A 25,093-nucleotide genomic window follows, 5' to 3' on the forward strand; every position below is an offset into this window, starting at 1 on the left:
TTTGTGATCGTGGAAATGAGCATAAGCTCTGTGTCACAACCAGTGGCTACATGAACAGGGATGCCTGAACAGGGCCTCCCACCTGTGAGCAAGCTGCTGAATTGCTGGATTGGCTCTCCTCCCCATTGGCAGATAACATGCATACACAAAGCCCACTAGCTGCTTCTCTGAATGGTGATTGGAGATTGTCTACTGTCCACATGCTGATCATGCTTATAAAAATGTTTATCAACAAGGCTGGCCAGGATAATAAACTGGAGCTCTTTTCATACTCTTTCCATACCCATTCATCTCCCCTCTGAGATCAAAGGGGTCATATGCCATGACCTCTTAAAAGACGGCCACAACACTCTACCATCCCTAGGTTCTGGTCTATTCTTGCTGCTGCTTCCAACCTTCTGCTATACTGCTGTTCTATGCTCCTATCCAGATCCTTGACCTATCTGTCTTGCTAAGCTGCCTTGGGTTAGAAGAATGACTCAGTGTGACTTTTTCTTGGCTTTCCCAATTCAAATTTGGTTTAGCACATCTTTTAGGTTATTATGGAGGAACTTGTGAAGAAGTTAAGGAAAAAGTGCTATTTCTCATTCTGCCATCTTGGCTTCACTCCTAGCCCCTAGTAATCTCAACTGAGCCTCAGTGGTTCATGGAAATACCATTATTTTTTGATTGAGTCTCTACCTAACTATCTAGTCTATTTACATTGCTTCTATCCTAATTCAAGCCTTCTTTAATTTATATATTTTCTATGACTTACCCCTTTATTCCACCTTAGTTCCAGACAGAGATGGCCATATTCTTGACTATATCACGACCTAGAGGTGTCCTATTTGCATGTTTATGAGTTTTGAAATGTCTTTGATCAGATACATGTCTATATCTGGTCTTTATCTGCATCATTCCACTTCTGCCTCTGCCTTGCAAATCTCTGACCTTGTTGATTGACCTCTCCCGGGCCTCTATCCCCTCACTTCTTTCTCACTCCTGTATTAGGTACACTCTCCTTTCTTCCTGATCTTGGCTACCTGGTGAACCAGTTGAACCATACTCCTAAGTGGGGCCTTCTTATCCCCTCAGTAATCTTTCTCTGCCAAATCATAGTCTAGGATTACTCCTACCATCTTTGTTACTATTCATCGGTTGCTGTATGTAGTTGGAGAAAATCACAATACTATACTGACCAGGTTCACTATAAATTATGTGATATAGTCTCAACTAGGCTCTTAGTACTATAAAATTATCCCTCCTGAAGTGGCTCTTCATCCCTCCTCAAAAATCTCATTTCACTAAAAAAATTGAGAACATTCACCAAGGTTTCTTTCTTTCTTTCTTTTTTTTGCTGAGGCAATTAGGGTTAAGTGACTTGCCCAGGGTCACATTGCTAGGAAGTGTTAAGTGTCTGAGGTCAGATTTGAACTCAGGTCCTCCTGACTTCAGGAGTGGTGTTCTGTCCACTGCACCACCTAGCTGCCCCCACCAAGGTTCCTTTTTCTTCCATTCTCTGAACAAAAAACTCAGATGCCTTCAGCTACAATCTCTTCCTCTATCTTTATCTCACATGAAGAAGTGACTCTTCTTAGAAACTCTACATGCACATGACCTCATTCTATCCCATCTTCTCTAACAGCTTTCTTCCCTTTCTTTATCTTCAGTACTCTTTCACTAATATAACTATCTCCCTGTTTTACCGGCCACTTTCCTCCTTCCTATAAATATGCCCATGTGTTCTCACATCCTCAAAAACTCTCACTTGCTTTGTCCATTCCTGGTAGCTAGCATCCCATACTTCTCTCTTTATGGCTAAATTTCTTTTTTCTTTTTAATTTCTTTTTTTTATATTTACAAGATATATGCATGGGTAATTTTTCAGCATTGACAATTGGAAAACCTTTTGTTCCAATTTTTCCCCTCCTTCCTCCCACCCCCTCTCCCAGATGGCAAGTAGACCAATACATGTTAAATATGTTAAAGTATATGTTAAATACAATATATGTATACATATTCATACAGTTATTTTGTTGCACAAGAAAAATCGGACTTTGAAATAATGTACAATTAACCTGTGAAGGAAATCAAAAATGCAAGTGGACAAAAACAGAGGGATTGGAAATGCTGGTTCACACTCATTTTCCAAAGTTCCTTCGCTGGGTGTAGCTGGTTCTATTCATTATTGAACAAATGGAACTGATTTGGTTCATCTCATTGTTGAAGAGAGCCACGTCCATTAGAATTGATCATCATATGGTATTGTTGTTGAAGTATATAATCATCTCCTGATCCTGCTCTTTTCACTCAGCATCAGTTCATGTAAGTCTCTCCGGGCCTTTCTGAAATCATCCTGTTGGTTATTTCTTACAGAATAATAATAATCCATAACATTCATATATCACAATTTATTCCACCATTCTCCAATTGATGGGCATCCACTCAGTTTCCATTTTCTAGCCACTACAAACAGGGCTGCCACAAACATTTTTACACTTTTACACATTCAGGTCCCTTTCCCTTCTTTAAGATTTCTTTGGGATATAAGCCCAGTAGTAACACTGCTGGATCAAAGGATATGCACAGTTTGATAACTTTTTGAGCATAGTTCCAAATTGCTCTCCAGAATGGCAGGATCCACTCACAATTCCACCAACAATGCATGTGTCCCAGTTTTCCCACATCTCCTCCAATATTCACCATTATCTTTTTCTGTCATTATGGCTAAATTTCTTTAGAAAGCCATCTACTTCTTTTTCTCTCACTCTTAAGTATCTGCAATTTAGTTTCTAGCTTCATTTTTCATTTGAAAACAGCTCTTTCTCAAAGATGCTGGTGATTACTTAATAATCAAATCTAGTGGCCTTTTCTCAGTGATCTTATTTCTTGACCTTCCTGAATCTAATGACATTGTTCATCAATTGGTCTCTTCTCCTTGATATCTCTGTTTTCTCTAGGCTTTTTTTAAGACACTGCTCTCTCATGTTTCTCCTGTTTCTTTGCCAGATTTTCGTCTAGGCTTTCTTGTTAATCATTGTGCTACCTGAGCACTATCCTGGGTTTCTTCTCTTTTCTCCTCATTTTTATATCTACAGTTTCACTTGGTGATCTCATCAGCCTTTCTAGATTGTCTTATCCAGGGGTCCTCAAACTTTTTAAATAGGGGGCCTGTTCACTGTCCCTCAGATTGTTGGAGGGCCAGACTATAGTAAAAACAAAAATTTTGTTTTGTGGGCCTTTAAATAAAGAAACTTCATAGCCCTGGATGAGGGGGATAAACGTCCTCAGCTGCCGCGTCTGTACTGCAGGCCGTAGTTTGAGGACCCCTGTAATATGTAGATGATTCTCGGATCTGTTTATCCAGTCCCAATCTCCTCCAAGTACACATCTCCAAGTGCCCACTGGATTTCTCAAATTCATTATGTCCCAAACTGAACTTATTTTTTCCCTAAAACACTCCCTTTTTTCTAACTTTACTATTAAGGGTACTATCATCTTCCCAGTCATACAAGATCCTAGACTAGGAACATCCCTGATTCCTCATTCTCTTTACCTCCCATAACAAATGATTTGCCAAGTCCCATCAATTCTACCTTGGTAACAACTCATATATGCTACCTTCTCTCCTTTAACACTGCTTCCATTCTGCTATAGACTCATTCCCACATTCCTAGACTGTAACAGTAGCCTTTTAATTGGTCTTCGCACCCCAATTCTCCCCTCTCTACAGTACATCCATACTTCACTCAGCTGTGAAATTGATCTTCCTAAAGCATAGATCCAACCCTTTTACCTTCCTATTCAACAAACTCCCATGTTTCTCCGTTACTTCCAGAATCAAATATAAAATCCTCTGTTTGGCATTCAGAACCTTTAATTACTTGCCCCCTGCAATTCTAGGCTTCTTACACCTTACACTTACCACCATCACCATCATTTTTATAGATTGGTTTTTGTTTTGGGGTTTGCTTATTTTGGGGTTTTTTGGTCTTTATATTCCTAGTGCTTAGTATAGTTCCCGGCAAATAGAATATATTAAAACATGCTTGTTGACTTGACTTTCCTGTAGACAATTTCTTAGTAATACATCTTTTTGCCATTAGATTCTGCCTCTTATCTGCCTTAATATGTAGGACTGACCAGGTCAAACAAATATTGATATCTATTACTTAGATCAATAGTTCTAAAATTTTGATCTCAGGAAACCTTTATACTCCTAAAAATTGAGGGCTCTCCAAAGCACTTTTGTTTATGTGGCTTAAATCTACTGATATTTGCTATATTAGAAATTTAAGTGTTTTAATATTATAGAAATAGTTTTTGCCACACAGATTCCTTGTAAATGTCTTGGAGTCTTCCTGGGTCACTCTGAGAGTCATTGGTTTACCTAATAGGTAAAAATACACTCTATTCTGGCACTTAAGGCTGCCCACAGTCTTGTTCTAGTCACATTTCCTGGTGCTTTTCTTCACATATGCATTCTAGCCATACTTGACAGCTAATGGTTCCCCAATCTAATCTTGCACTTCTCTAATCTTTGCATGGGTCACCTGATTCCTCATTGCCTGAAACACTTCTTCCACATTTCTACTTAATAGAATTCTTTCTTTTTGAATGATTGCCTTAATACAGTCCAACAATGAAAGGGTTCCTCCTTGGGAAGTGCACAAGATTCTCTGTCATCCTTGTTTCCTAACAATAGATTTACAGTCCCATGCTTGTCCACAATAGGGGTGGCTATATATATGAAGGTAACGGCAAAGGAATATCTTTGGTTTTGGGTAAACAAACTTTGGATACTCACCAGGAAAGATTGTGATGGCAGCAAGCAGGGAAATAATTCATCAATAATAGGTTAATAGGTCTTAGAGAATATAGAGGCCAAAAGCATGAGGTGAGGGATGGAGGATGGAGTGATAAAGAGAAATGTGGGCTAGAGGGAAAAGAGAACAGGAGAGAGAGAGTCAGAGAGAATCACTTAGGGAACCATGGATAAAAGTTGAAAGTACTTGGACTGCATGGACCATGGCAGAAGGAAGGGTGCTAGGGGGTAGAGAGGCATGAGTTTAGAGTCCCAATTTTAAAGAATGTTGATGGTAAGGGAGGGAAAACACTTATCCATGCTATATTAGGTTTAATTCATTAATATATTCATATCCTCTCAAAATTATCTAAACTATCTTAGAGTTCCCTTGTTTACATAAAGTTTTGCTGGTTTTACAGCACATTTCTAGAGCTTATCTGTAACTTGCAGACTGAGGAAAATTTGCAGAATTTGTTATGTAGGGGCCTAGCTGACTTCTGTTTTAGCATGTAGTCTCAGGATGTGGCTTCAGCTAATTTATGAGGCAGTTGAAAATGGCTTCTAGGTTCTCTTAATTTATGAGACAATTTGTTACTGACTTCCGTGTTCCCCTTTGTTATTCTTATTTCCTACTATTGTTATAGACCCACTTATTGTATTAACTAGGGTTTGGGGGTGGTAGTCAGGAGAACCAGAACAAGATACAATTTTAACATGCCTTTCTTTAGCTGCTACCTCTTCCATAGCACATTATCTGGCCATCCTCTCTTGATAATAAAGTTTATCCTTCATATTTCTCATAGCATTCTATATAGCCTTTTCTTTTTTGTAATATTTCACTATATTAAGTTCTTAATAATAATAATTTAGTTGTTTCATGGATTACCATGTGCAAAGAATTCATTACCATATAGCCAGTTTTCTGGTATGGTTAAATATAACTGACATTTGTAAATCGTTTTTTAACACTTAGAAAGTACTTTACATTTGAGCCTTACAACAACGCTATAAGGTAACTGCTAAAATTATTCCCACTGAAGGAAGAAACTGAGATTGAGAGATTAAATGATTTATTTTTCTGTGATCACAGATAATAACTCGAGCAAGTTCATTGTTCTGTCCCTTCTGCTATATTGCCTTTTTCCCCTCCCTACTTCTAATCATGTAAATTCCTTTAAGGCAAAGACTACTCTAAGATGTTTGTATGCCTATCACCTAAAGTGATAGAGTAGGCATGCAATAACTCTGTCTGAATCAGAGTGGTATAAAAGACATTTCAAAGATGTTTTTTAATTTTTTAGAAAAAAGATTTCTTTTAGAAAAGAGGCCTCTTTTTCTAAAAACTACTTGTCTGTGGTCCCACAGTAAGTTGTGTTGTGATGACAGACAATAGAACAGCCTGATACTCCATGATTAAAATAATTTGTAATTATTTGTACAAAATTTGTACAAATTTGTAAATAATTTGTAAAAGAATGACCCAAGAATGTTGGGTGGGTCCTCCGTAAACTGTTTATGAAAAGTCGTAGATGAGAAGATATGGAAAGGGTTGGGATCAAAATCAGTGTTTAACAATAATGAAATTAAAAATCCATCCAAGAGGGGCAGCTAGGTGGCACACTGGATAAAGCACTAGCCCTGAAGTCAGGAGAATCTGAGTTCAAATGTGATCTCAGACACTTAACACTTCCTAACTGTGTGATCCTGGGCAAGTCACTTAATCTCAATTGTCTCAGCCAAAAAAAAAAAAAAAAAAAAGAATCTATCCAAGCATAATTTTTAAAAACCCAAGTAAACTATAAGTTAACTAAAATAATATTAATATAGATTAAATTTCTGGAAGAAAAACATTGTCTTCTTGGCAAGAAAAGGGTTATAAAGAGACTTACTTTGGCATCAAGACCTTTCATTCCAAAAGATGAATCCTAAACTGTAGGCAATGCTGAATAATTCATTTTTCACTGTATTGCCTTTTATTGCAAAGATAGTTTTGCTATTTTAAAACTTTCATACACTGCCTTGGATAACTTTGACCATATTGTATTATGCAAAGAATTTGAAAGGACCTGAGCTTAATTATCATCATTATTCATTAATGTCAAAGATTTTTCCTTCTCTCCCTGTGATAGATGAAAAAAATTTAGAGAAAGAAATAAATGGTTATTTTTAAGACAGACAAATTTATTACATATTAAAAGTTTATAAATTTAGTCATGTGCCTAACTTTTCATAAAAATTATATTTTACTTCTTTGAACACATCTCTTAGGGAATACATATATATATATAACTAATAATAAAAGAAATCAAAAGAAAAAAATTATATTTTTAAGTATAAGTGAATTGCTTGTTGATACCCATCTATGTGTGTGTTTTCCAGTGTGATTCTGAATCATCACTTGGATAAGTTGAGAATGTCAGTGAGCAAAATTCCTCAAGCTCAGATTCACCATTCTGGTGGCATATGAGGTCTTTGAATATTACATTTTTTAAAAATCTAAGAATGTTTTAAAAGCAAGAAAACTAATTTTTGGTGCATATAATACACAGAAGCTTTTCAAAAAGTTGTAATAACGAGTAGTCACTTTGGCCAGAAAATGACTCATTTCATTTTGTTTTTAAACTTTGACTGAAACTTTGAAATATGTTTTTGGTGTTTGTTTTTTTTTTTTTTTTTAAGTTGCAGATCATCTGGGCTGTGATCCTCAAACACGTTTCCATGTCCCACCTGACATCAAACAATGGATTGCTTTGCTGCAGAGAGGAAATTGTACATTTAAAGAGAAAATATCACGGGCAGCTTTCCACAATGCTATTGCTGTAGTCATCTATAACAATAAATCTAATGAAGAGACAGTCACAATGACTCATCAAGGTAAATACAAATGAAGTGTTTTTCCTTTAAAAATGGTTTTTTCTCTTTCCTTCTTCCCCAAATCTTTCTCCCTTACCATTCTAGGTAAGTAATATGCCTAGCTGTGTGATCCTGGGCACCTTACCATACCCTGTTGAAGATACAGCATTTGTGAACTTGAACATAATCCTTCATTTATAAATGTATGTTTAGTTGTAATTTTTATTTGGACACTGAGTAACGTGCTTTCCTCCTTTATTTAGATCCTAAAAACTGGAAATGTTATAAATTTTTAGGTGTTTAAATTTTAAATTTTTGGGTGGGTTGGGGTCTTTCCATATAGTCTGTGTTGCTTAATTTACCTGTTATAGAATCTTTTGCCCAGGATACTTAAGTGAGTGATTCCTGGATTTAATGGGCTGCCAATATGGAGGAAAGGGTGTTTTTTGTTTGTTTGTTTGTTTTTTAAACCAGAATCAGCATTAAAACTGACTTTTGATGATGTTCTTATCTCACACTTGCAGTTTTATAAAATTTAAAGTTAGAAGAGCCTAGGCATCATTTAGTCTGAGTCTTATTTTACAGTTGAGAAAACTAAAGTACAAATAGTTAAGTGACTTGTCTGTAGTCACACAGCAAATACAGGATTTGAACTTTGATCTTTTGCTTCCAGACCTAATACTCAGATGGCTGATAATTCACCACAAAATTCAGTATTACCTTTAGAGAAATCTTAAACTAGAAAGTTACTAACATTAAAGGAATGGACTTTAATCAGATATTCAGGTGTCTAGGCTATTATTTGATAGACCATAAATATTGATGCTTTAGATTTGTTTTTATCAAATGGTCTCATCTTAATGCCTTGTTTAGGTTATTGATGATGATCACAAAAAAATGTGTCCTTCTGCTTTAATTCCAAATTATACCATCCTTCACATCTTTAATCCTCTTTAAATTTACAAGTGGCATTTTTTGTGTAAAAGTTTGACTCAAAATTGTTCTTCACCTTAGTTATTACATTGCTTTGAGATCATTGATTAAAAAAACTGTGGTTAGATATGCCTGCTTCATTTTAGTAATATAACTATATTCCTGAAAGTATTGAAAGAAAAATAAAGATGAAGAGCCTCACGTTTTTTCTGTGACATGAACCATAATTTTGTTCATGAGAAAGTAACAGATGAACTGTTCAAGGCATGAATTAAGATAAGATAGAAAATAAAGTCAGGAAATCTTGGTTGTTTCTTATGTACTTATATATTTATTTTGGAGACTAGAGGGAGAGCAGCAGTAATGAAGCCCCCTATATAAATTAAAAACAATTCATTCTTTAGATTCTTGTTAATAAACAACATATTGCCTCATTTTTATTATTAGTATATAAATTATTTGGATGACTAATGTTAGTTTTTTTAATACTGAGAGATAACAGTTTTGCATATTGTCTTAACCATTAAAATTAATTCCTTTGGGTATTGCCAGCAAGATCCTTATGATCATTATTTATAGCCAGCTATTTTGTCTTCCTTCTTCCCTTCATTTCCTTTTTCTGCACTTTTTTTTATTTTAAAAAGTTTTTAGTGCCAGACCATGCTTCATATCCCTCTTAGCCATCCACCAGAGTGTCAGGACCTATCCTGTGCTGCCATTTAGCCATCTACCCAGCTGCTAATCCTCTCCATACCAGGAACAGAAAACCTCAAGATCCAGATTTCCACAAAACATTAAAACTAACATTTATGTACCCAGCTGAGTTGTCCGGTTGGTGAGTGAGTGAATGAAAACTCCCTTGATCATTGTGTCTAGCTGGACTCATCCTTCATATGCAACCAATGACACTATTCATCATTCACTCTCTTCTCCTTAATAACTTGTATTTTCTCTAGGTTTTTATGACACTGCTGTCTTGTGATTTTGATAAGTACAGAATCCTAAAGCTTGAATACTACCTTGAGCAGGACTTCTTAAACTTTTTTTACTCATGACCCCTTTTCTCTCGAGAAATTTTTACATGATTCTACATATATAGATATATATACAAATCAAACACTGATCATAAATCATAATTTCATGACCCCCACATTCAGTTATGAGGCCTCATATTGAGTGGCTAACCACAGTTTAAGAAGCTGGACCTTCATCCTGCCATCTGGGGGAGGGAGTGAGGGGAAGGAGGGGAAAAATTGGGATAAAAGGTTTGGCAATTGTCAGTGCTGTAAAATTAGCTGTACATATTACTTGTAAATAAAAAGCTATTTAAAAAAAAGAAGAAGAAAAAGAAGAAGCTGGACCTTACAACAATAGTGTCAGGATCTCTGCAGACTATATATTTTATTTTGTTTTTATTTTATTAAGTATTTTAATGTGGCATGGGCCACACGCAGGAGTTTTATGGGCCATGGGTTTGACTCTTCTGCATTGATATTATCAAAGAAGACTTCATTAAGGAGGTAGAGCTTAAGCTGGGTCTTTAAAAGTAGCAATGTTTGGAAAGTAGTATAACTGTGCCAGATGTAAAACTATATTACAAAGCAGCAGTCATCAAAATCATTTGGTACTAGTTAAGAAATAGAGTAGTGGATCAGTAGATGAAGTTCATAAGATACAATACTTGATGACTAATAATCTAGTGTTTGAAAAACCCAAAGATTCTAGCTTTTGAGTTAAGAACTCACTATTTGACAAAAATTGCTGGAAAACTGGAAAATTACATGGCAGAAACAAAATGGGTTCATGATTTAAACATAAAGGGTGATATTATAAGCAAATTAGGAGAACAAGGGAGAGTCTATCTCTTAGATCTGTGGAGAAGGGAGAAATTTATGGCCAAAGAAGAACTAGAGAACATTATAAAATGCAAAATGGATGATTTTGATCATATTAAATTAAAAAGGTTTTGTAGAAACAAAACAAGTGCAGCCAAGATTAGAAAGGAAACAGAAAACTAGGGAAAAATTTTACATCCAGTGTTTCTGAAAAGGCCTCATTTTAAAAATATATAAGGAATTGATTCAAAGTTGTAAGCATAAAAGTAATTCCCCAATTGATAAATAGTCAAAGGATATGAACAGACAATTGTCAGATGAAGAAATTCAAACTCTTTATATGAAAAAATGCTCTAAATCACTATTGATTAAAGAAATTCAAATTAAAACACTTCAGAGGTACCACTTCACTTCTCAGAATGGCTAAGATAAGAGAAAAAGTTAATGATAAATGTTGGAAGAGATATGGGAAAATTAATCCAGCCATTCTGGAGAACAATTAGAACTATGCCCAAAGGGCTATCAAAACTGTGTTTACCCTTTTATTCAGTAGTTTCTCTATTAGGACTGTATCCCAAAAAGATCATAAAAAAAGGGGAAAGGATCCATATGTGAAAAAATGTTTGTAGTAATTAGCTTTTTGTTGTGTCAAGGAACTGGAAACTGAGTGGATGCTCATTTGTTAAGAAATGGCTGGATAAGTTATGAATTTAGTGGATTGTTATTGTCTATAAGAACTGATTTCAGAAGTCAGGAAAGACTTACATGAACTGATGCTAAGTAGAGTAAGGTAGAATCAAGAGAACATTGTACGTAGTATTATCAATAATATTATATGATGATCAATTGTGATGGACTTGGCTCTTTTCAACAATGAAGTGATTCAAGGAAATTCCAACAATCTTGGGATGGAAAGAGCTATCTGCATCCAGAGAGAGAATTATGAAGACTGAATGTGGATAAATGTATAGTAATTTCATTTTTGTTGTTATTATTTGCTTGCTTTTTTTTTTTTTCTTTTGATCTTATTTTTCTCAAGTGGTGTGGCAAAACATTTAGAAGAACTGCACACTTTAAACTATTTGGATTACATTTGTCTAAAGTGGGGGGAGGGAGAAAAATTTGAAACACATGTGTATGTTTTTGTAAAATAAAAAGCTATTATTATAAATAAAAAGATGACCACGTTTGATAGTGAGTCAGAATATGAGTTGGAAGAAAACAAAAAGGTCGTATAATCCTAGCTACAATATCCCCAATAAGAGAGTTATTCCTCTGATCATTACTTAAAGGTATCCAGTGACTGAGGAAATAATTCAAATTATGAAAGTGGATGATCAAACTGCTTTGATGAATACCTTGAAAACAACTATTTGAAATGTGAATTCCCAGACAATGTTAAAAACCACTTCAACTTTAGTGAATCAATTAAGTTTACAAAAGAGAGGAACCTTTAGAATAAGAAACAACTTTATATTCCTAAAGTTGCATTGGATAATGAATTCATAGATCATCACATTGGTTTTTCCATTGAAATTTATTCCTTACTATGAAGAATTTTTAAAGAACACAACAAGCAGATCTGTATTGATTTGCCCCAAAATGGATCTTCATATTACCTTATTGAGAACGGCATTGGCTTATTGCAAATAGATTGCATAGAAAATAGTATTTGGTATCATTTGAGGCTTTTGAGAACAACTCAAGGATTTAATTTAGAATTAGAGAAACTTCAGTTGCCTCAAAACATATTCCTCAGCCTAGAAATCCATACAGGGATAGCATTACAGGTGCTACCTTGAGGTTATCAAAATGTTATAGGATACTACCAGAAAACAAAAAGAATAAGACCCCAAAATGCAGGTGTATATTTTATATTCCATCAGTATATGAACTGAAAAAAACTGTTCACTCTTGTAGTCAGTCGGTTGCTTTTCAGTTTGAAAATAAATAAAATTAACATTAAAATAATTTACTACTTTACATTTTAAAAGCATACATTTCTTACAAAAAAATTTCACATTTTTGTCATAGCTCTCTCTCGTTAACAGTGATTTAAAAGCTAGATTCTCTTCCTTCTTTTTAATGTTCTTTGGTTGAGTAAAGGACATCTTTCCCGACAATATTAGTGACGTCATTGACAGGAAGGCAACTCATTCCGTGGTTTTTTATGTTACCTTAGCTTAGTAGAATAAATTATTTTTAATGTCTTCTTGTGGGGAAGGCAAAGGGGAAACTAAAAGGTAACATTTTGTTCTGTCTCTTTGAGAGTTGAAAGTAATATATGCTTTTCTCAAAAGGGTTTTTTCCTTAGATTGAGATTGTGCAAACTTCTTCTGTTTGGCAGAAATTCTGGCAAAATGTTTGCTAAAATTTTCATTTTACAATTCTTTCTACAAATTAGTCCTGTAGAGTCTGTAAGTATTTTCTTCATTTATTTAAAAAGAAAAGAAAATATATCATTCAGAGAAACATGCAATAAAATATGTGTATTCCACAGTAATATCATTTCTAATTCTATATGCTCGTATCCCAGTACATTAGTTCCTCTTAATATCCTTTTGACTCATTCAAGAGATTAAATCAACTTCCTTACCAAGTTCCCCAGATAGAGAATCTGCTATAGATGCTCCATTTTGTCACATTTGTAAGTAATGTGAAAGTGAAGATTGCTAATTTGTTCAATAACAGAATCTTAATAGTAATCCAGAATTATGGGCTATATCTTAGAACATTAAATTTTATAAGGGTGGGAGGAGAGAGAAGAAAGGAGATGGGGAAGAGGGGAAAAGAAGGGGGGAAAGAGAGCAGGGAGGGAGAGAGTGTTTAATACATTGTTATTTATATGCCAAAAAATGTAATATGAATGGTAGATACAAATAAAAGCAAGTTAGAGAGTCTTTGTCCTCGAAAACCTATGTCCTAATGAAGGGAAACAGTATGTAAAGGGAAATTTAAGATTGGGGTAGGGAAATGGTACAATATGAAATGGAAGGATTTAGGGAAATACATGAAGTGTATTGACTTGAATATCCCGAGAGAGCTATGGAGGCCTAAAACCTAGTAAGATAAGGCCAGATCTGACCAGGGCATTCTGCTTACAGTTCTCTTGTGGAAAGGAATTGGAGGTGATAGCAATCAGAGCGGATTTGATTAGAGATGTTTAGGTGGCCTGGATAAAAGCTAAATCCAAAACTTTAGTTCAAATTGATTGTTACCTCTGATAGATTCAGAGTATTGGGGATTTTAAAAAATATGTGACATAAATCAGCCTTAATGCTTTGTCTACTCCTACAGGAAAAAAAATGTCATATTAAAAATATCATATTAGCTGATGTAACTTTCCCTTTCAAATATTCCCTTTGAGCCTTAAAAAACAGGGGGGAGGTAAATCTTTGCTCATACAGGAAGTAACACTTCATTTATTATTGTTGGTTAAACTCCCAAAGATATTTGGGATCTATTTATGAATGAGGCTTTAAAGGCAATTGTGAACTCAATATCTTTACAAATTCATGTTATATAATGTCCTGTTCTGAACCTCATCTTGTGGGAATATTACCAGCAAAGTATGGGCAGCTAAGTGGCAGGAAAATCTAAGTTCAAATCTGGCCTCAGACATTTACTAGCTATGTGATTCTGGGCAAGTTATTTAACTCTTTGGCCTCTGTTTCCTCATTTTAAAAGTGAACTGGGGAAGGAAATGTCAAACTACTCCATTATCTCTGCCAAGAAAACCCTAAATGGGGTCATGAAGAGTCACACACAACTGAACAACAAATTGCTAAGTATGTTGCTGCCATTCCCAAAAATGTTTTTGGAATTCATGTATGAAAATTTCTACAGGAGAAAATCATTTCTATTAATTTATGGTCACATTTTTTCTTCAGTGCAACCCCAAAAAATCCCTATTGATCTCCCAGCATATTCTTCAGACTTGGCTAAAAATACATTTTGACTTTAAAAAAATTGAAGATTCTCCAGGATTGAATTCAAAAGCAGCAGGTTTTCCAGGTAGTTAAAAATAGCTAATTCTTGGTTTATAACGTCTTTTACATATCTCATCTCATTTGACACAATAGTCATATGAGGTAAGTGCTATTATTATCCCCACTTTACAGATTAGGAAATGATACTCAAGAGACATTGATTCACTCACTTATTGTAGTTAGTAAATGTCTGAGATGGTACTAAAACTTGGGTCTTTCTGATTCCAAATCTAACACACTATCTACATATCCCTATGTCCTCAAGGGAGTGTTAAAACTTATTTAAGCCTTGGCAGCATTATTCAATCAGTTCTCCTAGGAATATTCTCTTAAAAGGGACAAAACTCATTTGAAATAATAAGTACTGCAATTGTTATTAAGTAATCAGTGTAGTAATTTCACATCTTTTGTCTCAAGTCAAGGGAATTGGAAGAAATCCCCATTCCCTTTGTAGTTAATGACCCATCCTGATAGCTTTGCTAGAGTCATGAGAAGCTTTTAAAAACCTGCCAGAATTGAGAATTTGTTTATTGCTCAGGCTCCATTTGTTGCCCAATACATTGGATTATTTTATCAGAGCATGCAAGTTACAAAGATAAGTCCCTAAGGTGTTTAAGTGAATATTAATTGCAGTGGCAGAATCATTAGGAATTTTTTTCATTCTGGTCCCAGTAGCACTGTAAACTATTTTCATTTATGTAGACAGTGGAATTGCCAGAAAGACTCAAATTGGAATTTGCTGTTTAGGATTAATAATATTAGCATTCCCTCCTGCTCAGAGGGAAAGAAAACAGAAATCGGGAGAAACAATACCCATATCATCTCAGGACATCCAAAATTTAACTCGAGTCAATCAAAACAGATTTGTCTCCACCATTATTTCCCCAGCTGTATGTACTTTACCTCTCTACTGACCCCAAAACCTTCTTTCTTAAGTATGTTTCTATACTTTTCTTCCAGGAAAAAACCCAAAGAAACAAAAAGGAAGACTAAAGAATAAACCAGAGTTAGCAACAAAGTAGCTCACACTAAAGCCACATCAGGAAGCTCTAAGCAGGATCATAAGCCAAGGCAACATCTTGGAAAGATTACTTATAATAATGTTTTCAATTAATACTACCTTGCAATAGGCCCATTACAGGCACAATCAACAATGTTTTATTGGGCCTTTCAAATTCTCAGAAAAGAATAGAGCAAATTCCACTTTGGGGACTGCAAGGAGAATGAGAAAGAGAAAGGACCAAGATCAAAACCTAAGTTAAGCAACTAAGAAACTTAGTCAATAACACATTAAAAAGATTTTCACTATGACCAGATTGAATTTATATTTGGCATGTAGAGTTGGTTTACTATAAGGAAAATTGTAGATATAATAGGCTATATCAATAATAAAAACTTTGTATGCCAATATATGATGAAAAAATTTTTTTTACAAACTTCCAATATCCATTTCTATTTTCTAAAAATTAGAAAATATAAGAATAAATGACCTTTCCTTAATCTGGGTAGGTATAATATATCAGAAACCAAGAGTCAGCATTATGTGGGGTAGATCAAAGGCTAGAGGTTTTTCCAGTAAGATAGAGGATAAAGCAAAAATGACATAATGGTTTACGGAGAGAACTCAAAAAAATTAATGGAAACTACTTCAGCAAAATTAGAGAATATTTTTTAAAACTACTTAAATCATTAGCATTTCTTTGTATTATTTACCAATCTTAGCAGGAAGAGTTAAAAGAGAAATTCTATTCAAAATAATTTTATTTTATTTTATCTAATTTTTTTTATTAATTTTAATAAATTTTAGATTTATTTTATCTAATCAAAAATAATTTTATTCAAAATAAGCAGATTGAATAGACTTTGAGAGCCTATCAAGAAAAATAAGAAATTATATGAAAACAATCATAAAATTCTCCTTACTGGGACAGACCTAATTTATAATTTATAGAAAAACAAATTTTAGTTTTAGTTTAGTACCATAGTTTAATATATTAAGATGCCAACTCCTGATATAAACACTCAATTTTCAACAAATCTGCTGGGGAAACTTGAAAATAATCTGGCAGAAATTGGGTGTAGACCATCATTCACACCACATGCCAAGATAAGTTCCAAACTAAATTACTTAGCTGTAAAAGTAATGACTTATTTAAAAGCAATGAGGTATCTTTCATAACTATGACTAGGAGAATTCATGATCAATCAGGATAGAAATCAGAAAACATAAAATGAGCAATTTAATTATATAAAATTTTAAAAGTTTTGCTCAAATAAAGGGGTTGCATTTAAAATTAGGAGGAAAACAGTTAACTGGGGGGAAAGGGGGAATCTTTACAGAACATTCCTTTTCATCCTTGTTTTCTTGCATTTGTAAGAGATTTTTGTTTTTGTTTTTTTGTCATAATGTTTGACCAGTTTTTGTAAAAAGTATTCAGCACAGGGAGTGGAGCCGAGATGGCGGAGAGGATACACATATCTTCCTAAACTCTCCTTTTCCTTCAATCTATTTTAACGATATTAAGCTTTGGAATTAATGCTTGACTGTCAGAACTCACAAATATTGGGAGTACAACACATTACCAATCAAAGACATTCTTGAAATTCGCCAGAAAAGGTCTGTTTTGCTCATGCGCAGGGATGGAATGTGGTTAGGCCAGGCACAGACTTCAGGCAAGTTGGCAGTGAGAGCATGGCAAACAGCTCACCCTGAGCAGACCAGAGGATCCTAGCAGTGGTCTCAGGCAGCAGAAAATTTGCAGGGAGAACTTTATCACAGTGTGAGCTATTTTGCCTTGGCAGCAAGCCAGTAGATCAACAGAGAAGCTATAAAACTGCAGCGGGTAAAGACTATAACCCCAAAACGCGAGACTCTCTTGGGACCTGGTCACACTCACCCAGCACCCAGAGTGATTCAGGGTGATCCAGGCACAGCCGAAGTAGTTGGTCCCAGGACAGCCTTAGTAGCTGCCTTTCTGTTGCTGCTGATGTCAGGACCTGATTTCAGGTCCTATCACAGCCAGTGAGTGCTGTCCCACTCCTCCTTCACTGCCACTTCCTGTTGTCTGTAGAGGCAGTTCGGAAATACCCCACTGTCCTCAATACACAGACCATAGTGTTTTTGTTTTGTTTTTTTCCAAAATGAGCAAAAAATAGCTTCTATACAGAATGAGAGCAGGTTTCAAAACCCTGAGGAGACTAAAAACAGTTTGTCTCTAGATCCAAAGGTGGATATGTTCTGGTCCCCATTACACAAGGCTCTCATAGAAGAAATTTTAAAAAAGATCTCCAAAGAGAGAAGAAAAATGGGGAAAGGAAAGGAAAGCTTTGCAAGAGGGTCAGGATAAGTCAAATTACTCATTAAAAGATAGGATAAAGAAATCAAATCCCTGAAAAACAGAATTTGTGAATTGGAAAAAGAAAATAATTCTTTTAAATTATCTCTAGGAGAGATAATCTAAGGATTATTGGACTCCCTGAAAATCATGATGAAAAAAAAAGAGCCTAGACATTATTTTTTGCAAAATTATCAAAGAGAACTGCCCAGATGTTATAGCAACAGAAGGCAAAATAGACATTGAAAGAATTCATCGATCACCTACTGAAAGAGATCCCCAAATCAAAACTCGAAGAAATATTGTGGTTAAATTCCAGAACTATCAGACCAAGGAAAAAATACTATAAGCAGCCAGAAGAAAACAATTCAAATACTGAGGAGTCACAATAAGGATCACTCAGGATCTAGCAGCATCCACATTAAAGGATCGAAGGGCCTCAAATCTGATATTCCAAAAGGCAAAAGACTTGGTATGCTGTGGTGTTTTTCTTCTTTAAAATATAAGTTCTCCCTGGAGAGAGAGCAGATTTCTCAAGGAGGTTTTCCTGGAGGCAGCCGTAGTTTCAGTTAAGAGTAAATATAATCACCCAAAACGCAGCCAGGTGATAAAAATTCACATCTTGTATTGCTTCCAATATAGCCGGGTTAGCTTAGAGGTCTATCTCTCTGCTTAGTTCCAAGAGCTCCCTCTGAATGTATCCAAATCCAAAGGTTAGTCCTTCAGCCCAGCCAGCCAAGTGGAAAATGGAATGCGTCTCTCTTGCAGTCTTGCAGCTTAGTCCTTTGCTTCTGCCTCTGCCTTCTTCAGCCTCCAATCCAGCTGAATTCTCTTGACTGGGCTTGTATATGGCTCTTCTGAGAGAATGGGATTATGAGTTTTCTCCCAAAGTGCTCTCTGGCCCTAAGAGCTTCAAGGGAGGTGTGAATTCACAAAGTTACACAGTTAATTTTGTGAATCTCCCATACTTGTGAATTCAAATCAGTAAAGGTGTAAACACAAGCATTGTATCAATTAGTTCTACTTAGTACAAAACATCTTCTTGTAAGATCAGATCAATAATCTATCAACTCTAATGAGTTAGCAGTTTGTAAAGATTCCAACAATATGCAGCCAAGAATAACTTAACCCAGGGAAGAAGATGACATTCACTGAAATAGGTGAATTCAATTTATTCCTGATGAAAAAACCAGAGCTAAACAAAAAGTTTAACATACAAATATATGACTCAAGAGAAGCATAAAAAGGTAAAAAGAACTCTTGAGAACTGTATTTCTATTATGGGTATACATAAAGGGTACGTCTGTAATTTAGTTTTACTGTTATAAAGGAACTAGAGGTGGAAAGGAAATTGTACCGGAAAAAGGGAAAAGTGGAGGTAAAAAGAGGGAAAGTATATCTCACAAAAAGGTAAAGGAAACCTATTATATCCGGGGGAATGAAGGGAGGGGGGTGAACATAATGTGAATCTTACTCTCATCAGATTTGGCTCAAAGAGAGAATATTAGACATATTTGGTTTACATAGAAATATCTTCCTCCTCATTGAAAAAAAGTGGGAGGGGAAAAATGAAAAGGGAAGGGTTAAGGTAAATAGAAGGGAATACAGAAATAGTGAGGAAAAGGTTTGAGAAAAGGGGAGGGACTTCAAGGGGAAGGGAGGAATTCTAAAGAGGGAGGCTTGCATGAGGCAAGTGGTACTAATATTGGAGAGGGGGGTAGGGGAGAAAGGAAAGAAAACATAATTAGAGGATAATAAGATGGCAGGAAATACAGAATTAAATGTGAATGGGGTAAACTCCCCCATAAAGCTGAGGTGGATATGTAGGCAGAACCTATCCAAAAATTAACCATATATTAGGACATAAAGACCTCAAATTCAAAAGCAGAAATAGTAAATGCATCATTCTCAGATCACAATGCAATAAAAATTACATTCAATAAAAAGCCAGGGGAAGATAAACCAAAAAGTAATTTGAAACTAAATAATTTCATCCTAAAGAATGATTGGGTGAAACAGCAAATCATAGACACAATTAATAATTTCACCCAAGAGAATGACAACAATGAGACGTCATACCAAAATGTGTGGGATGCAGCCAAGGTGGTAACAAGGGGAAATTTTATATCTTTAGAGGCTTACATGCATAAAATAGAGAAAGAGAAAAATCAATGAATTAGGCTTACAATTAAAAAAACTAGAAAAAGAGCAAATTTTAAAACCCCAATCAAATACTAAACTTGAAATTCTATTATTATTATAGCTTTTTATTTACAAGATATATGCATGGGTAATTTTTCATCATTGACCCTTCTGTTCCAACTTTTTCCCTCCTTCCCCACTCCCTCCCCTAGATGGCAAGTAGACCACCCCATACATGTTAAATATGTTAAAGTATATGTTTAAAACAATATATGTTTGCATATCCACACAGTTATTTTGCTGCACAAGAAAAATCAGACTTAGACATAAGGTAAAAATAATTTGAGAAGGAAATCAAAAATGCAAGCGGACAAAAACAGAGGAAGTAGAAATACTGTGTTGTAGTTCATACTTCTCATAGTTCTTTCACTGGGTGTAGCTGGTTCTCTTCATTATTGAACAAACGGAACTGATTTAGTTCATCTCATTGTTGAAGAGAGCCATGTCCATCAAAATTGATCATCATATAGTATTGTTGTTGAAGTACATAATGACCTCCTGGTCCTGCTCATTTCATTCAGCATCAGTTCATGTAAGTCTCTCCAAGCCTTTCTGAAATTATTCTTCTGGTCATTTCTTAACAGAACAATAATATTCCATAACATTCATATACCACAACTTATTTACCCATTCTCCAATTGATGGGTATCCATTCAATTTCCAGTTTCTAGCCACTATAAAAAGGGCTGCCACAAACATTTTTGCACATACAGGTCTCTTTCCCTTTTTTAAGGTCTCTTTGGGATATAAGCCCAGTAGAAACACTGCTGGTTCAAAGGGTATGTACAGTTTGATAACTTTTTGAGCACAGTTCCACCAACAATGCATCAGTGTCATTATTCATCATATTTTCCCTTCTATCCTATTCTTTTATACTTTTCCCTTCTTTTTATACTTGTTGCTCCTTGACTCCTCTTTATAAAAAGAGAGATAAGAGAAGAAATATAATCTGTGTTTGCTTCCCTCTTCTTTACCTCTCCTGAGCTTAATCACAAAGACATTTTTTTTCCTTTAAACCTCTCTTCATAATCCACCCTAAGGAATAGAGTATATTTTGCTTTTTACTAAGTCATCCCTAAATATTCCCTTCCTCTTATTTCCCCTTCTTCCTCTCCATATTCACTTCTATTGCCCTATTGAGTTTTATGTATTTTTCAATCCAACTTTGTGCAGTTCAGATGAAAGTGAAGTTCACCTGTCACCTTTCTTCCTACGTATTCCTCCTTGTTTGTATAGTTTTCTACTTGTATACCTCAGTTATGTGAGATAAATTCCCTTACCTAACCTCCCTTTCTTGTTAATTGTATTCCTTTTCCCCTCTCTTTTTTCCTTTTAAGATCATCAAAATGATTCTTTGGCACTTAAGCATTTAATTCTTTCACTAACCTCAATTTCATTAGGGTTTTTGGGGGACACTTGTGCCTCCTCAGTCTAGAATATAAATACTTCATCTTTGTTTTGTTCCTTCTAATTGCTTACTTAAATTTAACGTTTTATGTTTCTCTTGATTTCTTTATATTTTAAAGTTTCTATGTAGCTCCAATCTTAGATTTTGATTTCATTAAAGTTCTGTTTTTTCTCTGGTAAGATTATACTCAGTTTTACTGGGTAAATTATTCTTGGTTGTAAATTTGTATGTCTTTTTCCTTTTGGAATATTCTATTCCAAACACTCTTTCTTAAAGTGGTAGCTGCTAAATCACATGTGATCATGATTTTCTTTCTCTGTTACTTGAGCTCTTTATTTCTGACTTATTGACGTATTCTCTCCGACTTAGGAGCACTAGATTTTATCTCTGATGTGTTGAGAGTTTTTGTTCTGGAAATTCTTTTCCTGAGTAAATATTAGTTTTCCTATTTTCACTTTGCCCTCTGGTTTAACAAATGTAGTCATTTTCTTTCATGATTTCTTGAAAAATGATGTCCAAGTTCTTTTTTGGTCATGATTTTTCAGATAGTCCAGTGCTTGTTAAATTATTTTCTTTGATCTGTTTTCTTTTTTTCTTTTTTTTTTTAATAATAACTTTTTATTGACAGAACCCATGCCAGGGTAATTTTTTTTACAACATTATCCCTTGCACTCGCTTCTGTTCCAATTTTTCCCTTCCCTCTCTCCACTCCCTCCCCTAGATGGCAAGCAGTCCTATATATGTTAAATATGTTGCAGTATATCCTAGATACAATATATGTTTGCAGAACCGAACAGATCTCTTATTGCACAGGGAGAATTGGATTCAGAAGGTAAAAATAACCCGGGAAGAAAAACAAAAATGCAAATAGTTTACATTCATTTCCCAGTGTTCTTTCTTTGGGTGTAGCTGCTTCTGTCCATCATTTATTTGATCTATTTTCTAGGTCATTTGTTTTCATATGAGTTACCTTATATTTTCTTTTTTTGAGTCTTTTGATTGTGTTTTAATATTTCTTATTGTCTCAAGAGCATTAAATTTTTTTAGATCCATTTTAATCTTCAGGGTTACTCTTGCTTGGGTGAGTTTTTATACTTTTTGTGCTAGGTCTTGATTCTCCTTCTAGAACTTTAATTTGCAAACATTACAGATGATGATGATGATAATTGTGATGGTAATGATGAATTATAACCTTTACAAAACAGTAAAAATATTTTAAAGAAAGAGCATGCAGGAAACTTAGCATGAATTCTAATCAGATTGTCCTGAGATCATTTATAGATAAAACCAGAAGGAGGATACCAGATACACTTAAAACAGATATGTCAAAGAATTGGAAATTGAAGAGAAAGCCCATCAATTGGGGAGTGGCTGAACAAATTATAATATATGAAGGTCATGAATACTATTGTGCTGTAAGAAATGATTAAGGGACTAGTTTCAGAAAAACATGAGAAGATTTATATGAACTGATACAATATAAAGTAAGCATAATCAGGGAAATAGTTTATATATTAACAGCAGTATTGTAAAGATAATCATCTTTCACTTAATAACTTTGATCAATTCAGTAGGCAACCACAATTCATGCAAATCTCCTATGGAACTGTCTCCCCAAAACAGAAAGCAATATGATATAGGTTAAATATGTAAGGCCCTTTTAAACATATTTCTATATTTGTCATGTTGCACAAGAAAAAGTGGACATTCAAAAAAACCAAATAAATAAAAGGATGAAAATATTATGCTTCAATCCATATTCAGTCTCCAAAGTTCTCTCTCTGATGTGATTAGCATTTTCTATCCCAAGTCTATTGGAATTGCCTTGAATCACCTCATTGTTGAGAAAAATCTAGTTCATCACAATTGATTATCACATAATCTTATCTGTTACTGTGTACAATGTTCTCCTGGTTCTGCTTGCTTCATTTGTTTCATTCCATAAAAGTCAAGTTCATGGAAGTCTTTCCAAGGCTTTTCTGAAATCTTACCTGATCATCGTTTCTTTATAGAACAATAATTCTACTATATTCATATGCCATAACTTATTCAGTCATTCCCTAATTGATAAGCATCCACCCAATTTTCATTTCTACAAATGAACTGCTACAAAACATTTTTGCCGATGAGTCCTTTTCCATTTTTAATGATCTCTTTAGGAAAAAGACTCAATCGGGAGACTGCTGGATCAAAGGTTATGAATAGTTTTATAGCCCTTTGGGCATAGTTTCAAATTGCTTTCCAAAATGGTTGGATCATTTCACAACACCACCTCCAATGTATTAGTGTTGCAGTTTTCCCACATCCCCTCCAACATTTAACATTATCTTTTCTTGTCATGTTAGCCAGTCTCAGAGGTGTGAGGTAGTACCTCACAGTTGTCTCAATTTTCATTTTTCTAATCAATAGTGATTTAGACCTTTTTAAAAATATGACTAGAAATGGCTTTAATTTCTTCATATGAAAATTGTCTCTTGGTAATTTAAAATTTTAATTTGAATCACTTCTATATATAATTTAGAAATGTTGATTGTAATATTTTCCCCCACCTTTTTGCTTCTCTTCTAATCTTGGCGGCGTTGGCATTGTTTAAAACTTTTTAAATGTAATGTAACCAAAATTATCCATTTTGCATTTCATAACTTTTCTAGTTTTTCTTTGGTCATAAATTTGAAGGAAACATTTTGGTTTTTTGTCTTTTATTTTATTTATGAAATATTTTCCCCCAGTTACATTCAAAACAATTTTTTTACATTTGTTTTTAAAATTTTTGAGTTCTGTGCTCTCTCCCTTATCCCCACCCACAGTTAAGAAACCACATGTGAAGTTATGCAAAACATTTCCATAAAAGTCAAGTTGTAAAAGAAAACATCGATTTCCCATCTGAATGAAAATTAACCTTAAGAAAAATTAAGTCTAAAAAAAAAGAGAAAATGCTTCAATCTGTATTCAGACACAATCATTTCCTTCTCTTGGTATTGATAGGGTTTTTCATAAGCCCTTCAGAGTAGTCATGAATGATTGTACTATTAATCATCTTAGAATACTGTTGTTATTTTGTATACAGTACATTTCACTTTGCTTGAGTTCATAGAGGACTTTCCAGGTGGGTTTTTTTTGTTGTTGTTGCTTTTTTTCTTCTGAAAATATCCTGCTCCTCATTTCCCATAGAATAATAATCATCAACACAAACACATACCACAGTTTACTGAACCATTCACCAATTGATGGGCATTTCCCTAATTTCCATTTTTTTTTGCCCAGCGAACTGCTATGAATATTTCTTATACAGATAAGTCATTTTCTTTTTCCCCCAAATCTTTTTTGGTATTCATGCCTAGTAGTAGTTTTGTTGTGTCAAAGGATGTACATGAATTTATAGCTGTTTGGGCACAGATCTTTTTTTTTTTTTTTGATCATTTATCAATTGGGGCATGGCTCTTATTTTTTATAAATTTGATTCAGTTCCCTCTATATTTGAGAAATAAGGCCTTATTCTCTCTTTCCTTTCATCCTGTCCCTCCTGAATTGTGTTTTGGTGCTGTCCATTCTCTCCCCCAATATGCTCTCTCTTTTATCACCCTACCTCCTTCCAATATCCCATTCACCTCCTATTTTCCTGCATAGTAAGATTTCTATACCCCTATTCAGTATTATGTTATTTTCTATTTGAGCTAATTCTGATGAGAGTAAGGTTCACTCACAGAGGAAACACTTTTAAAAATTAGTTGGAGATCAATTTTCAAGAT

General features: G+C 34.6%; 1 protein-coding gene across 2 annotated transcripts in view; it reads left to right on the plus strand.

Annotated features, from left to right (window-relative positions):
- RNF130 (ring finger protein 130) overlaps positions 1 to 25,093 on the plus strand; it is a 119,003-nt gene that overhangs the window by 26,105 nt on the left and 67,805 nt on the right. For both annotated transcript variants that reach the window (XM_051979094.1, XM_051979093.1), the window contains exon 2: positions 7,469 to 7,663. In XM_051979094.1, coding sequence (XP_051835054.1) covers positions 7,469 to 7,663 — 195 coding nt within the window. The remainder of the gene's footprint in view (positions 1 to 7,468; positions 7,664 to 25,093) is intronic.

Source organism: Antechinus flavipes, chromosome 2 (assembly GCF_016432865.1).
Source record: "Antechinus flavipes isolate AdamAnt ecotype Samford, QLD, Australia chromosome 2, AdamAnt_v2, whole genome shotgun sequence".
Classification (NCBI taxonomy): Eukaryota; Metazoa; Chordata; class Mammalia; order Dasyuromorphia; family Dasyuridae; genus Antechinus; species Antechinus flavipes.